We start from the raw sequence: 17,608 nt of genomic DNA, 5'->3' as shown, positions 1-17,608 counted from the left end.
AGGAGATGACCAGCCAGGGAAATGGGTGGGTTATGTGCAATAAGTCACTGAAAGGCCAGCTACTGAGCATTCAAAGTTTGAGATCATGAAAGCTTCAGAAAATTCTGCTGTCACAGATATTCAGACATGAATAAGTGGTTTTACTTAGTATGTTAAGCTGTACAAGCTTGAATAAGATGCTTATTTTATTCCTCTTAAAACACTTCACACTCCAATCAGATGGTTCTGGGGGGGAACATGACTCTATCAGTTATTGCTGACTCCAGATTCTAGCAGCTGCTTGGCTGGCACCTTTTTTTAATCCTAAAAAGGTTCATTCCTAACAGATATCTCAGATTACATTTAAGAACTGATATTACTAAAATAAGGATAGTGGTCTAGAAGGACTGGCTGCTGAGCTGAACTGTTTTAGTTCCTTTCCTACCTAGCGAGTTGTGCAGTACTGCTAATATTTGTTTACCTCTGCTGGGAAGTGCATATTGTAGTCAGCTAAACAATCTCCTTTACCCAAAAAGTTAATAGGGCAGAGAGATTTGCTTGTTGAGCACTTACAAATATGTAGCTGAGATGACAATAGCGTAGTTGCTATTTAACTACCTCTTGTATTAGAAGAGCTTGCATTAAGCAAATCCTGTATGTTCCAAAGGATTACCATGATGATGGGCATGGTATAAAACATACACTATAAAATATCGGTGGAAGGTGTCTCTTTCCCCCGCCTCCCCTTCCTAGTTGAATTTCCTTACCTCACTTTGATATTCAAGTATGGTAATACAGATCTTGTATGTATGCCCGACTTTCTCATGGATATTCTAGCATTTTGTAATGCACCATACACTGAAACATGGCTCTTGGCCAGACTATTATGATCATGCTTCTAGGCTTCATGCTTTTCACACAGCAGTGAAAGTAAAAAAATATGAACTTGGCTTCAGTCTAAACACATACAAGTATATTCATAAAATAAATGTTTCTGCTTTAACAGTTTTTAACTTCCTTAGTGATTTTAAGGAGAGCAGTATTTTAGAGATGCAGTAGTGACAACAGCTAGCACAGGGGTAGGCAACCTATAGCACGCCAAAGGCGGCACGTGAGCTGATCTTCAGTGGCACTCACACTGCCCGGGTCCTGGCCACCGGTCCAGGGGGCTCTGCATTTTAACTTAATTTTAAAATGTTTAAGAAGCTTCATTTAAAAACCTTATTTACTTTACATACAACAATAGTTTAGTTATATATTATAGACTTATAGAAAGAGACCTTCTAAAAACGTTAAAATGTAATACTGGCACACGAAACCTTAAATCGGAGTGAATAAATGAAGCCTCGGCACACCACTTCTGACCCCTGAGCTAGCGTAACTGGCTTTCACTATATGCCTAGATTTTAAGTCTGAATAGATTCTATTCTCCTGTCTCTAACTCTCAAAAAGAGGCTTACATTTTTTTATAATTTGGTGTGGTTCCTTGTTCAACTCTAAAGTAGTTAATTGTTAGAAGGCATTCCAGAGATGAGTTTGAAAAGGCTTAACCTTAAATTAAAAATGGGTTCATTGTAGTAACAAATGTCTCTTAAGTACTTGTCTCCTTCTGGGAAAGGGATGGGTAATGTTTGTTACATACACTTCATCCTCCAAGTCTGATTCCCTGAGAAGAACTGGAGACTTCTACTGTTACTACATGGTATGTCAATTCTCAACATAACTGAATCTCTGACCCTTTCATGGCCTCCTTGAGGGCACACCTATTAGGTGATAGCCCAAGACCTTTCTCAGAGCAGGATCCCACAGCTTTCTAGGTCGGGGTTTGGGCTGCAATTAACTGAGTAAGTCTGACTTCAGTTCAGCAGTTGCAGTCCAGGGCAGTGACAGCCAATTTTCATAAAGCAAAGTATCTATCCAGAACAAAAGCATGAGAGAACATCGCCATAAACCACTTATATGGAGGTCTTAACTTGTCAAGCAGTCAGTCATTTATCTTTGAAATGGAGAACTTGGCAGGTTTCGCAGTACTTCTGGCCCTTTCTGCAGGTTCTGTCACGCTTGGTCATAGCATCATGTCGGGTCTTCAACTGAGCAAGTGTCCCTCTCCACTGTGAGGCTGGTGAATTACAGTTCCTTGACCTGGTTAAAGGTGACCCAACTGGTATGTGTAAGTTCCTCCAGGACTGAGGCATCACCAGACTGGTTTCCAGTCTAAGGATTTTTATTCATTACTCCAGTGACTTCAATTCCTGTTGGAAATTCCTGTACCTCCTCTGTGGAGCTAGAATAGAACTTCTAGCTCTTACAGATCTATATAGCATTCATAAAGATGATACAGTATTCTCAAAGATACTATGTGTCCCCATAACATCTGTCATGGTATGCACTGTTGAACTAACTGTTACATTTAAGCATTCTGTAGATCCACTGTGGGCTCTCTGAAATCTGTTGTTCAACTATAGGGTCTAACACTTTTTAAGAAATCATAGGAAATTATTTGAAACGTCTTGGTGTAGGTCTAGCAAGCCAGTGACCCTTCAGAGGTCATTGCTTTTGTCCTAGGAAACACTATCAATGTGCTATTCTCCAAAGAGGAGTTAAGAAAAACCACTACCACTGACTATTGACAAATGGTTGATATGAAGCATTCATCAACTTATAACAGTTGTACCATACTCTGGTATGCATTGCATATCTATGCAATGGTCTTTGTATGCTGATTGAACACAACAAGGGGACTTCCTTTTTCCAGTTTACCTGAATAAGGAACTATAATTTTGTACTTAATCCTAGAGTCAGATGTATCAATCTGACAAACTTGGTTTTAAAAATTGTTTTATCTACCTAGGATAACTTCAGTTTATATCCATAGCTTTTGCTGATTTAAAAACAAATGTAAAGTTGTTGCTCTGTTTCTTTCAGGCCAGGAACGTTTTGGTAACATGACAAGAGTGTACTATAAGGAGGCAGTTGGTGCTCTTGTGGTCTTTGATGTCACAAGAGGCTCCACTTTTGAAGCGGTTTCCAAGTGGAAACACGACTTGGACAGTAAAGTGCTACTTCCAAATGGCAGCCCCATCCCTGCAGTTCTCCTTGCAAACAAGTGTGACCAGAAAAAAGATGGCAGCCAGAATCCCTCTCAAATGGACCAGTTCTGCAGAGAAGGTGGTTTTATTGGGTGGTTTGAAACATCTGCCAAGGTGAGTATTCCTGAAAAATAAGGATGGTCTTGTAAAAGTTGTTAAGCTAGTAATTTGCACTGGCTAATCAGTGATCCTGGAGGCAGGCTCTACTTACCAATATCTCAGCTGATAGTTCCTTTTTGTGGGACTAATTACCTTGTCCTTTTTTGCCCAGTTTCTCTTCCCAATGTGAGTTTGTGCCATACTTTGAGCTGCTCATGTTCCTGTTCATTGTGGAAGGTAGGGTGTGTAAGAACCCAAAATTAAAATCCTGGGGAAGGGAAACTTTTTAAAACCAGGTCTTCTGAGTCACTGCTTTAGTTAAACTACTGGTAGTCATGCGTCTCTTGTTAAAGAATCATGTACAACTGGTACAGTAGATTTTATTCTGTTTGTTCCTTGACTTATCTGATTCGAATAGCTATTTGTAGCAACAAATTATTATTCCTGATCTGTGTAGCTACATATGGGATGTGATTAAACTGGTAAACTAACTGCACAAAATGGCAAAACTGAATCTGAAGAGTTGGAAGAAAAAACTTTTCAGTCCGTTCCCAAGGTAAGCAAAGGGTTCTTGCCAAGTCTTTAAATGGTTAATGTTTTATTCTACTAATGAATTCTAGCCATCTTTTCATGTAATCTGTCTAGCATAGAGGTGTTTTGTTTTTGTTTTTTTTGTGTGGTGGTTTTTGTTTTCTTTGCATAACAGCCCATCACCATAGTACTTGAGTGCTTTCCACAGTTTTGCAGTAGTGAATTCCCTAAGGGAATTCATAGAATCTCCCTTAATCAGTTTTTCATATTAGGAATTAACTCATTGAGTCTGAATTCTGAAGACTATTGTCCTACTTGATCCTTTGATTATAGTGCACTAAACCACAAGGCCCCTTTGCTCCCCTCCATTTAGTTGCCCACTTCCCCTTCAACTGTCTCGGAGATGAGTCAGCATAGGAAAATAGACATAAATGTGAGATAGCTGTTCCAGGCAGCCAGCATGTGAAAAGAGAAGTGAAAAATGGGGGAAGAGAAGGCCTCTGAGAAGAGACTGGGTAGAGGAGGAAGGGTACACCTTAAGTAAGAGCAGAGAGGGAGAGCTTTGACACTTAAGAGGAGATGATTGCATTAAGCAAACCCAGTGGAAGGAGGTGGGAAGAGGCCAGGAAAGAGGTTACAATAGTTTAGGCAAGATAGCATGCCTTGTACAACGTTAACAGACTTTGATAATGCAAGAACGCTGCTTGTCAGTTTGTTGCTACAGGAAACTTGCATTGCTGGTGTAATGATGAATGCCCTGCTTCTTGTCTTAGATTAAACAGAAGCTTTGTAGCTGGAAATTCCATTATGGGTAACTTTGTTCTCTCTAACTTTTTTAGATCTGTCTGGATATTGTACCTTTTTTAATCCATAAATTGCAGTTGCTACCCAAACTGAGTTGAAGGTTCAGTGTCTCTTACAGCAGTGCAGCAGCTGCACTTCTTTTGATGCTGTAAGTACAGCACACTAGATTTTCTTGTCAGAGAAACAGAATAAAAAATTCCCATCTCAGAAAGCAAGTTGAGAACTGACTTGTTCCCAAATACGTTTGTATTTAAGGTTCTGAGATGGGCTACAGTTAAAACTATTTTAGAAAGCATTTTGAGTTGTCTTTGGCTCTCTTCAATCATAGTTCCTTTGTGCACTCAAAATGAAAAAAATAATGGCAAATAATAAAAATCCTTCAGAAGTGGGGATATTTTTTGATACCCTCAAGATGTACATGTGGATATCTAGGTCAATCTAGTAAAAGGGGAATTCCATATTTGTCCCTATCCCCAGGCAGTGCCTATTTATCCTTGTACAATGTTAATCCCACAGCCCCAGAACATAGTTTGCTGTGACCAGTAACAACCAAATGCATCCTGTGCAAGTGTATGGGCTCATGTTGGTGCACTGACTAGCAAATTACATCCTCATGTTGCTGTGGGAGCAGCTGCAACTTGCCTTCAGGGGAACTGTGCCAGGATAGGATGACTCTAAATGTTGTCAGGGTTCTCCATGGAACATGCTGATTGTACAGATCACACATTGCACTGTCTAGTCTTTTGAATGCCTTGACCAAGCTCCTTCATCGATCAGCTAGTGTGGTTTACTTTGGCCCAGGTGGCCAGTGCAGACTCAATCAGCAGGGGGAAAGTTTTACGGTTACCTTGCACCATTGTAGCCCCTTTAGGCAGGCTTCCTTGCCCTGGGAGTCCAGCAGCCTGGGCTTCACCTGCAGAAGCCTTCATAATACAGGACTGAGGTCTTCAGTTTTCTTGGTTAACAGTAACAAAGCCATCCCTTAATATAAAATATAATTTACTTCTGAGCTTTTATAAAACCCAGCATTTAAGGCCTCTGAGCATGCAAGACTGAATATTTTGTCTTTTTAATGCCATTACTGATGGTCTATAAAACATTGAGGCTACTAGGCAAGGTTTAAAAACAATATGGATAGCCTTGCCATCTACCCATTTATAGCTTATCTTGCAATATTTGCAAGATAAAATAAATGGCCAAAAAAATCCACTCAAGTAAATACCTGGCAGCGTGCACGCTGGTATGCCAGGGGGTGTTAGGCTGCCAAATGCCTAGACCACGTATTTTAAAGTTCTATTGGTTTCCAAATCTCACTTAAATGGAGAGAGCCATCAGTAAAATCTCTGGCAAGGTAACATTCTAATGCTTCATTTTAGGAAGCTTCCGTTTTAGTCACTTTCTCACTTCAAGTCCTTTATTTCCACATTTCCCTCTTCTCCCCTTTCTCCCCCCCCCCCCAAAAAAATCTATTATAGCCAAGTGTCAGGATACTAATTTGTATCCCTCAATAATCCATCAATTCAAACTCAGTTTCTTGTTTCATTTTAAATGAAGTGAGGGAAGTCAGCGAAGATTCCTCGCTCAAGCTTGACTATGCCCTGTATCTCGCATATCTTCAAGTTCTAAACAAACAAGTCAAAGTATACATGCTTTGCTCCGTGGATTTTTATTGTGGCCCACAAAGTACCAAGACAGACTATCCTCCTATCTGTCAGATAATTAACCATTGCCCTATCCCAACTTCCCATTATGGTTGAAAGTGATTCCCTTGTCAGAATCTGACTCAGTTGTTCACATTGCATTTCAAAGCCCTTCTTACTTTTTTCTCTTCAAAGCAGGAGAGGCAAGGAACTGGATAAGAAAACTTGGCATGCTTTTATTTGGATATTGGTTCTAATTGTAGCTCTTATGTCTGCTTGGACAATTGGATGGGTCTGCTGGGACAGCTCCCTTAAACTGAAATAGGCAATGTCCAAGTCACTGCATCCCCTCTCATCATTTCACTGAGGCAGTAAGTCCTGTTCTTATCCACCTTCCTTCTACAGATTAGGGAATTTCTGTAGATTCCTATAGACTTTTCTACAATACCCATGTTTTAGAACCAGACCCTCCAAGTAAAGCACTTACCCAGCTACACTGTACACGAAAATGGGCCAGTGTGTCCCCTTCATCAAATTAGGTGAACCTATCCTTTCTCTACATAAGGAATGTACAGTGAAACTAGATAACCTTTCCCATGCTTTAAAGGACTTGCAGCCTTCACCTTAGGCAGAAATATTAAGCAATGTGTTCAATTCTACCCAAGCCACTTAAGTCAAGTTACAATTTCCACAAAAGAGATCGTATTTGCCAATCTTTTTAATAGGCAGATGTGTCTATAACCTGTTGGTGAAAAGATCACTGACTTTTTTTAAACTTTCACAACTTTTTCAGGACAACATCAACATAGATGAAGCTGCTCGATTTCTGGTGGAAAACATCCTTGCCAACTACAAAAGCTTTCCTAATGAAGAGAATGATGTGAACAAACTAAAACTGGACCCAGACCCCTTGAGAGCAGACAGTAAATCACAGTGTTGCTAATGTTACCTTTACTCTTGCATGTAAATACAACAGAATGAGCAGCAAGACTCTTGTTCCTCAGACCAGACTGCTGCTATGGTGCTGCATTAAGGACAATCCAAGTGTTGGGTTTGGTTATCTTTGAATTGGTGATTATTTTTGGGTGTTTACACATTTTTGTTCTTTTTGTATAAAATTGAAAATGTGGTGTTTATCATTCATCCTCCACTAAAAGAGCAGCTGTCTAGCAGTTGGTTACCTTCTTCTGACATGAAAACAGAGGGTGGTGTTTACACTCTGTTCTCAAAGGAATACAGACAACATTCAGTATGACGCGTATCCAGGCTAGGCGTTAGTTCAGAGGATGAATATTGTGGTGTATTCCAGAACAGTATTCTTGACAGAAGTTGTAGCTGAAATAAGCACTTGCCTCTTTGCCACGAGTGTCCTTATACCCATGACTTCCCACTCCTGCCTGCCTGCCGCCTCTCCCACACATACTACTTCGTCCCTGTTGATTACCCCCTAATGTGAGGACCTGTAACTACAGCTCTCCTGGAGCAAGTGGGTCTGTTTTCCTGAACTGGACAGGGATAGCTGAGCAATGGCAGGAGGTCCCATCCTTACTTTGTCACTAAGCCCCAATACAAGGTAAGCATACCACTTGGCAAGTAAGAACAGGAAGGGAAACAAGTGTCCTATGTGACATGGCTACTGCAGTGATACAGATGCTAGCAAGTGCATCTCCAGTTATTAGCTGAGAATATTTTACTTCAAATACTCTTAACCAGTTTGAACCTGTAAAACACATTCCAGCACAAATAGCAGGCTTTCCTTAGTGTAATGCACCCAGTTAAAATAAACCTAAGGAAGCATCACCCATCTGCACATATTAAAACTAATGGCCAGAAATAATTCATACACTAACGCTTTGAGATGCTAGCTTTAACTTCATCCAGGAGAGGACTGCCAACAAATAAAAATGTTCTAGTTTTGGTTACCTGTCTTAAACTGTTTTGTGAAACTAGCATACAGTATGACTAGATGAGTAATTTTGAATTACTCAGACCTTGGTCTTGGGATACCTTTGATTAGTAGCGCATGGAAAAGAGGGATGCCTCAGATGCATCTTAAGATAAATTTAAGGGTTTTTTAAATCACTCAGATAGTTATTATTCTGTTACAAAGGCCTTCACTAATTATAAAAACAAATGCACGTAATTCACCAATACAAAGTGTAAATGTAAATGGAAAATGCGTTACCAATTTTTATAACTAAATATTTTGGAATGCTAAAAGTTCAAGTGAGGAAACTCACCTAGCTTGCTTTGCCTCGTGTTAAGAGGCTGGTTATGTGAAGTCTTGACTTCTGCAACTCATGAATATGGTCAGAATTTGGGGGGGCAGGCTGGCTGGTGAAAAGGATTAATTTCTCTAGTGATTGTGGTAATCCTACATTAAATGGAACTCCTGCTTTCTCACAGGCTCTGGATGCTGGTTTTTGCCACACTGTTTTTGCTTGGTCTGACGTTGTTAAAGTTTAGGTCATAAGCCCTGTCCATGTGTCAAAGTTAGATGCACTGTCTTTCGTACTTGCCTATTAAAGTGACAGGAAAGCGTTGTCATAAGTACAAGCTACTTTTTAATGAGATGCATACAGATAAAGTCTTTATTTTTAAGCAATAAATAAAACCATTCAGGCACACTGTAATTATTCCTGTGTGAAAGACTCTTATGTGTGTTTTTGTATTTAATGTTCTTTTGAGAAAAACGGGAATACATTCTCACTGAAGCCTGCAGACTCTTTTCCCCTTTCAGTCTGCTCCATTCATTGCCATATTAAACTGCCTCTTGATGTCCTGTTTTATCTTAAGATAAATACTTAAAATTACCATATTTAATATTAACCAAACTTGAAAAGTCGGCTGAAATAGCTTATACTTAGTTTCTTAAAATTCAAAACATGGCCACCTCTTTGTAGACTGTCTTTCTGAAGGGAAAGTGGTTTTGAAAGAATACTTTCTCCATTCCCCTCCTGCCATAGTCAACTCAGGGGCAATGCTATTTTCCCAAATGGATTAAAGTTAGTATGTGGGGTCTTTTATCCTCTTTTTTAGAACACTGGCATGTTCTGTAAATTACAAATGTGCCTATAAAACCTGTCAAGTTTTAGCCATTAAACAGAATATTGGGTGGAGGCATGCCATTTATCATGGCAGTTATCGGAGCATGCAAGATCTCTGGCTTTTGTACAGCTATAATTGGAACCAAAGTGCTTTAACTAGTCATCAGACATGTACACTGCCCCATTTTTTGATACTGCTTCAGTAGGCTAATATGTGCAATATCTGAAGATCAGTTAAGCAAAGATGCACAATCTCCTGCTTATGTGGCCTTGTGTATTATCAAGATCACTGGATATATGCAATATTACACTAACTTGGTTCATTAATGGATTGAACCTGTCAGATTGACAAATCTATTCATATAACTGGCACTATTACCTGTTTAAAAGGTCAGTTTAGTTTAATGTAAAAAAAACCCTCAACTAATCGCTTCAGTCTTCAAAACTTTAAGTGAAGAAACAGTCCATGGAAAAGTAAAAATTAATGTTTTCCACTTTTTTCATGTGTCAAACTGGTCAGTTTTAAAGTAAAGTAATTCTCAAATAGTAGATTGACCAAACTGTTAAGGTATTTATTCTCTGAAATGTTACAGCAAAATTAAAGTGCAATATTGGTTAAGTGAAGTGTAGACACAGCAACACAATTCTTAAAGTTCTCATGCCAAGATTTCTCATAAGCAGTCCAATGAATTTAGTTGCTGTTGAAACAGTTGAATTGCAGGTCACTGTTAAATTTCACTGCCAAAACTAGGAAACTTACCATAAACCTTAGATGAATGCAACATGCATTCCTCTACAGTGATCCTTAGTCACTGTTGGCTTGAACTTAAATCCATTTTCTGATGGAGCACTGTTTAAAAGACATTCTTAAATTATCAAAGTACACACACACACACACACACACACACCTCTCTCTTCAATGGCTTCAAAAGGTCTAATTGGTGGGTCCTGTGGACACAGTTTGCTTAACTGTATTCGAATGCATAGTCTTTGTGCATTGGTAAAATTAAGCATATGTTTTTACAAGATCAGGGACTTATTTGCTAACAGCTATAAAAAGGAGCTGTAAAAATGATAGTACTATTGACAGCACTTTATATACAAAGGAAGCTGGGAGGGTGGGGGAAATCTAACTTTTGGTTTTAGTAACTTGAAATACAGAAATTTTGAGGCAGCTATGACTTCCACCCCTCTGGTCAATTGTCTAAGTTTCTCCACAGAACATACCTTGGGATGGATATATTACAAGGTGCAACAATTAACTTACTGGATATTGCCAGATAAAGAATTTAGGAATCTACTCCAAAAAAGTGACACTTTATTCTGTAGAAACATAGCATTATAGTATTTAAATAGTATTCAGGAATCTTTTCTGATTCAGAAAACATTGTTTCCATTGCCTAGGATCTAGTGCAGAGGTCAGCAACCTTTCAGAGGTGTGCGGAGTCTTCATTTATTCACTCTAATTTAAGGTTTCGCGTGCCACTAATACATTTTAATGTTTTTAGAAAGTCTTTCTATAAGTATAATATATAACTAAACTATTGTATGTAAAGTAAATAAGGTTTTTAAAATGTTTAAGAAGCTTCATTTAAAATTAAATTAAAATGCAGAGCCCCCGCGGACCGGTGGCCAGGACCCGGGCAGTGTGAGTGCCACTGAAAATCAGCTCGCATGCCGCCTTCGGCACACGTTCCATAGGTTGCCTCCCCTTATCTAATGAATGGACTATAAAATAAATGTTATCACGGTAATCAAGCAGACAAGAAACCAGTTCTATTTTTGACCGGTTAATGGAATGATCAGACTGGCCTACTTACTATGTCCAATCTTGGGTGGATAGATATCTGACATCTAGTCTCCAGATATTGGGAACAATCTTGGTGAAACTTCTACTTTCTTTATCCTTACCTGAAGTTAAAATTGTATCCAGGCCTCAGTCATGTCACTCTCTTGATATACTCTCTAAGATGCTGCATTTATTTGGGGGTAGAGATAGAAAGTCTTCCTGGTTCTTAGTCACTAGGTGTTATGTCTAACGCAGATGTGGCATCCTATTTTTAAAACCTTAATTTGCCCAGCCACCATGACCGCTCTCTATGTAGGAGTCGTTAAAGTAATGACTGAACTTTCAGTATGGGAATTTGAGAAGCCCTTTAACTGTGGAGGAGAATGAAGTAGGAAAATCTGAACTTCTAGACATATTATTGAAGACTAAATGAACTGAGTGTAAGCAAAACTGTTTTTGGACCTACCACCTCCATCCTAAATCATAAAAATCCTTAGTTTTCTTCAATGACTTGAGTCAATGGCAGAAAGTCAGCCCTTGAGCACCTATATAATAAACAGTGATAACAGGGGAGACCATGATAAAAAAAACCCAGTGATGCTAAATTTTTAAAAGCAAAATTTGTTTGCCCTCTCACCTTTCTCCTGTTCTCCAATATTGAGCTTGACCCTAAAATACAAATTTTCACCCTAACTTTCTCTCCTTTAAAAGAACAGCTTAAGTCCATAGCTGCATGAGTTACTCTAAATGTGTTTAAGATTCAAGGTCCTTCCTATAAGGAATGACAGAAGCTAAAACATTTTGGGCCTGCATTTCTTATAGGTATGGAACGCAGTATAGCAAAATGTCTGAGGGAAATGATGTATTTCAATGTAGTTTCATTATCTGACAGAGTATGAAAGTCATGTGCTGTAGACAGACTGGTACACTGAAAATATGAAACATGCCAGATTTTCATCTGGCATAATTAAGACAGTTTAAAGAAGCTGTGCCCGTGTAATCAATGTCTTTTTATAAAGATCTGTATGAAAATGGAGAGTGGATGTGGGGGTTTTTGGTAACCTCTATCAATTTTGGTTTGTATTCAAAAATGCATTACCAAGAAATAAGGGTACCTAAGTATGTGTGGTTTTTAACACACACTACCTTGGATTTTTTTTACCATCCTCTGAAATAATACTGTTCCTTCAGTACAAAGACTTGCTTAAAATCCATGTTTATGCTGTTTATGTATTAGTGTGAATACACTTCAAGTTCTGTTTCACTGTCTCAAATAAATGTGCATACAAAATGTTTCCTGGAGTGAGTTACGTAAGCTGCTGCCTCTGCCTTATCTGGGCAGGGGCCCTTCATTGAATGGAAGGGGGTATGTATGGGCGGAGAAGCAGCTTTTACACCTCTAATCTTCAGCCACTGCATGTGTGGGAGGAAGGATGGCTAGAGGTGGCCACTAACACAGGGGTGGGCAACCTTTCAGAAGTGGTGTGCCGAGTCTTCATTTATTCACTCGAATTTAAGGTTTTGCGTGCCACTAATACATTTTAACATTTTTAGAAGGTCTCTTTCTATAAGTCTATAATATATAAACACAACTATTGTATGTAAAGTAAATAAGGTTTTTAAAATGTTTAAGAAGCTTCATTTAAAATTAAATTAAAATGCAGAGCCCGCCAGGACCCGGGCAGAGTGAGTGCCACTGAAAATCAGCTCATGTGCTGCCTTCGGCATGCATGCCATAGTGTTAGTGCAGGGGTAGGCAACCTTTTCCTTCTACTCTATGAAGGAAGGATACCGAGCCTGTCTCCCAGTCTCACTTGCTCTCCCCAGCACCCAGTGGAGCACACCAACTTCCTGAGATTGGTGTTTGAGAGTACTGGCCACCAGGGAATAGTGTCAGCAAGACTCCTTGCTTATAGTATGGCTATAGAAATATTGACCTTTGCAACTCTCAAGATCTGTAGTCTAAGGGGGCTGAATCCATTCTTGTTCTGCGAGGGTTTGCTGAGTAGCCTGACCCTTGCTGCTCTTAGCAAAAGCAACCCTAATTAACCAATTTCTTGAACGATAAATGATTAGTCAAAGGTATGGTAAATTATTGCCATATCCCAAACCAAATCTATGGTTAATATATAATATTAGGGCTGTCAATTAATCGCAGTTAACTCATGCGATTAACTCAAAAGAATTAATCAATTTAAAAAATTAATTGTGATTAATTGCACTGTTAAACAATAGAATGCCAACTGAAATTTAAATATTTTGGATGTTTTTCTACATTTTCAAATGTATCTATTTCAATTACAAAACAAAATACAAAGTGTTAAGTGCTCACTTTATATTTTTCATTACAAATATTTGCACTGTCAAAATGATAAAAGAAATAGTATTTTTCAATTCACCTCATACAAGTACTGTAGTGCAATCTCTTTATTGTGAAAGTGCAACTTAGAAATGTAGGGTTTTTTTGTTATATAACTGCACTCCAAAACAAAACAATGTAAAACTTTAGAGCCTGCAAGTCCACTCAGTCCTATTTTTTGTTCAGCCAATCGCTAAGATAAATAAGTTTGTTTACATTTACGGGAGATAATGCCCACTTAATTACAATGTCATCTGAAAGTGAGAACAGGCATTCGCATGGCACTGTTGTAGCTGATCTTGCAAGATATTTATCTGCCAGATGTGCTAAAGATTCATATGCCTCTTCATGCTTCAGCCATGGTTTGAGTGGACATGCTTCCATGCTGATGATGCTCATTAAAAAAATAATGCGGTAATTAAATTTGTGACTGAACTCATTGGGGGAGAATTGTATGTCTCCTGCTCTGTTTTACTAGCATTCTGCCATATTTCATGTTATAGCAGTGTCAGATGACCCAGCACATCTTCATTTTAAGAAAACTTTCACTGCAAATTTGACAATATGCAAAGAAGATACCAATGTGAAATTTCTAAAGATAACTACAGCACTTGACCCAAGATTTAAGAATCTGAAGTGCCTTCCAATATCTGAGGGGATGAGGTGTTAGAGCATGCTTTCAGAAGTCTTAAAAGAGCAACACTCTGATGTGGAAATTATAGAATCCAAACAACCAGAAAAAGAAAATCAACCTTCTACTGGTGGCAGCTGACTCATGATGATGAAAATGAACATGCATAGGTCTACACTGCTTTGGATGGTCATCAAGGAGACGCAGCATAGTGGTTGAAGCATGAAGGGACATATGAATCTTCAGTGCATCTGGCATCTAAATATCTTAAGACACTAGCTACAACAGTGCCATGCAAATACCTGTTCTTACTTTCAGGTGACATTATAAACAAGAAGCAGGCAGCATTATCTTCTGCAAATGTAAACAAACTTGTTTGTCTGAGCGATTGGCTAAACAAGAAGTAGGACTTAGTGGACTTGCAGGCTCTAAATTTTTACATTTTATTTTTGAATGCAGGGTTTTTGTACATAATTCTACATTTGTAAGTTCAACTTTCATGATAAAGACATTGCACTACAGTACTTAGTATTTTTCAATTTACGTAATACATTTCTTTTGGTTTTTTTAGTGCAATAAAAAAATAAGTGCTCACTTTATTTTTCATTACAAATATTTAACACTGTATATTTTGTTTTGTAATTGAAATCAATATATCTGAAAACGTATAATGTCCAAAATATTTAAATAAATGGCATTCTATTGTTTAACAGTGTGATTAATCACAATTTTTTTTAATCGTGATTCATTTTTTTTAAATCACTTGACAGCCTATATATAGTATAGGGGGAGACACCACCCAGCTGTTCAGGAAACCATCACACTATATAACTAAATACTAAACTATTTACTAATTTCAATGTATATACCTGCTCAAATTATATTAAAAAAAAAAAAAAAAAAAAAGCACCCCTCCTCTTGCTTTAGGCCTTCCTTGACATATTTAAAAATACAATTAAACTATATCTAGAATCACCCCATAAATTGATAGGTCAGAACCCAGCAACTGAAAAATATTTCACCAGACTCCTTCCATTCTGAGAGCGGGAACTGGTGGACTTTTTAGACCATTCCTAGTACAAGGATGCCCTCATTTTGGCTGGGCCCTCATAAATATCAAATGATTGCCACAGGAAATGCACCATACTGGTTCCTTGGCTCTGAGGAAACCAGCTATATTCAGCAAGGGTTTTATTCAAAGAGAATTCTTTACAAGCTACTATAATCAAAGAACAGAATTCCACCCGCATCCTAATTCCAGCTCTGTCAGTGAGCTGCTGTGTAACCTGGATGAGTCACTTCGTTTGGCTGTTTACTGTCCACATCCTTTGTGTTTTAGATTGTTGGCTCTTCTGGGCAGGGGCTGACTCCAGGGTGTTAGTATGATGCCTAGCATAATGGGAAACAATTTTGGTGGGGGTCTGTAAGAACTAGTTTACTACTCCAGCTAATCCAGTCACATAAGGTTCAGGCCAGTTCTATGATCTTGAGTAGTGGCCTGCTCTGTCTCCCGAGGGGCAATTTTTATGAGCTTACGCTATATAGATCTCTATACAGTGCAAGACAATATAATTTTGGGTTTACATTCCAGTGGGTGTGTGCACAGGAGCGCAAGGCATTCCCCTAGATGAGCCCTCCCACAGAGAGCTAATTGCAGACTCTGTGTGATTCTACAGCTGGATGTGTCCCTACCTGTGTGTGTGTGTGTATGTGCTGAAAAGGGGCTTGAGAGCCTGTCACACAGCACAGAGTAAGGGTGGGACAGGTGGGCTCAGTGGGACCCCAGCACATCCATCACAAAAACATACCCAGATCTTTTTTTTTTTAACCTTTCCTCATAGGTCACGTTTTCTAAAACTTTTATCATTTTTGTTGCTCTCCTCTGGACTCTCTCCAATTTATCCACATCTTTCCTAAAGAGTGGTGCCCAGAACTGGACACAGTACTCCAGATGAGGCCTTATCAGTCCTGAGTAAAGTGGGACAGTTACCTCCCGTATCTTACACACAACATTCCTGTTAATATTCCCCAGAATAGTAGCCTTTTTTACAACTATACCATATTGTTGACTCATATTCAGTTGTGATCACTATAACCCCCAGATCCTCTTCAGCAATACTACTGCCTACCCAGTTATTTCCCACTTTGTAGTTGTGCACTTGATTTTTTTCCCTTCCTAAGTGTAGTACGTTGTATTTGTCTTTATTGAATTCACCTGGTTGATTTCAAACTAATTCCCCAATTTATCAGAATCATTTGGAATTCTAATCCTGTCCTCCAAAATGCTAGCAACACCTCCCAGCTTGGTGTTATAAGTGTACTCTCCACTCCATTATCCAAGTCATACCGAATCAAACCAGACCCCAGACAGATCCTTGTGGGACCCCATTAAATACACCCTCCAATTTGACAGAGAACCATTGATAACTACTTTCTGAGTATGGTCTTTCAACCAGTGGTGCACCCAATTTATAGTAACTCCATCTAGACCACATTTCCCTAGTTTGCTTATGAGAATATGTGGGACTGTATCAAATGCTTTACTAAAATCAAGATATGTCTACAGCTTCCCTCATATCCATTAGGCCAGTAACCTTGTCAAAGAAGGGAAATTAGGTGGGTTTGGCATGATTTGTTCTTAACAAATCCATGTTGGCTGTTACTTATTGTCCTATTATCATCTCTGTGCTTACAAATTAATTGCTTAATCATTTGTTCCAGTATCTTTCCAGGGATGGAAGTTAGTCTGACTGGTCTATAATTCTCCGGGTCCTCTTGTGTTTCTCATTTTAAAGATAGGTACAATATTTGCCCTTCTACGGTCTTCAAAAGCTCATCTGTCCTCCATAAGTTCTCAAAGAAAATTGCTAACACTCCTGGGATTGTTTCAGCTGGTTCCTTAAGTAGAGTGCATTTCATCAGGGCCTGTCAACTTGTTCATATACCCTTAGGTATGAATGACTTAGAATTATTAAATGCTGGGCAGAAAGTATATGAGACAGCTTGGCAATTCCTTACCAATGTAGCAAGGAATAGGAGCTTGTTCTCTGGAGCGCCGGGACCACTGTTCCATGAACTGTACAAATAGGTTGTGTTAAAAATATTATTGCTGTGTCATGCCATTTTAGAATACCACTGGCAAATAGCTTGCTTAAGTACAGGACCACATCACAAACATATGGACCATAGTATAATATTCATTCTTAGTTCTAAATTACAATGCTAACATGCCTTAAACAGTCTGCGTTCACACTAGGTCAATACCCTCAACCTTTTAAAATCGGGGAGATTCCTTATGTGCGTGAGCATGTCTGAATGAATCACACTACACGGGATGATTACTCCCAACCTTTGTCCTTCATCTAGTATCAGGCCACTTAAGGCCTAATGCTTTTTAAGTTATTTTTATAAGCAGACAGCTTTGCTTGAAACTTAACAATTAGGATTGCTTCATTCAAAAATTCTTTGCCTCTGTGTACTGAAAACCATCAGCTTCCCACATTCAGTATTTTAAGACGCACTCTGAAAACCATTGTTGAAAATAACTTGAAGTCTGATTGCCTGTCCTGCTGCCAGTGGTTGGTTTTTTAACAACTTTGTGCGAAGTCCAGTTGATTACAGTTAGTGTAATTCATAGTGG

At 38.8% G+C, this 17,608-nt stretch overlaps 1 protein-coding gene across 1 annotated transcript in view; it reads left to right on the top strand.

Annotated features, from left to right (window-relative positions):
* Nucleotides 1–9,649, top strand: part of RAB32 (RAB32, member RAS oncogene family) — a 54,733-nt gene extending 45,084 nt beyond the window's left edge. Inside the window, exons 2-3 of the mRNA XM_024219886.3 lie at nt 2,905–3,182; nt 6,936–9,649. Of these exons, the coding sequence (XP_024075654.1) occupies nt 2,905–3,182; nt 6,936–7,085 (428 nt within the window). The 3' untranslated portion in view covers nt 7,086–9,649. The remainder of the gene's footprint in view (nt 1–2,904; nt 3,183–6,935) is intronic.
* Nucleotides 9,650–17,608: the final 7,959 nt, after the last annotated feature.

Source organism: Terrapene carolina, unplaced genomic scaffold, assembly GCF_002925995.2.
Source record: "Terrapene carolina triunguis isolate 2854851 unplaced genomic scaffold, T_m_triunguis-2.0 Scaffold85, whole genome shotgun sequence".
NCBI lineage: Eukaryota > Metazoa > Chordata > Testudines > Emydidae > Terrapene > Terrapene triunguis.
This window is presented reverse-complemented; position numbering and strand designations above follow the sequence as displayed.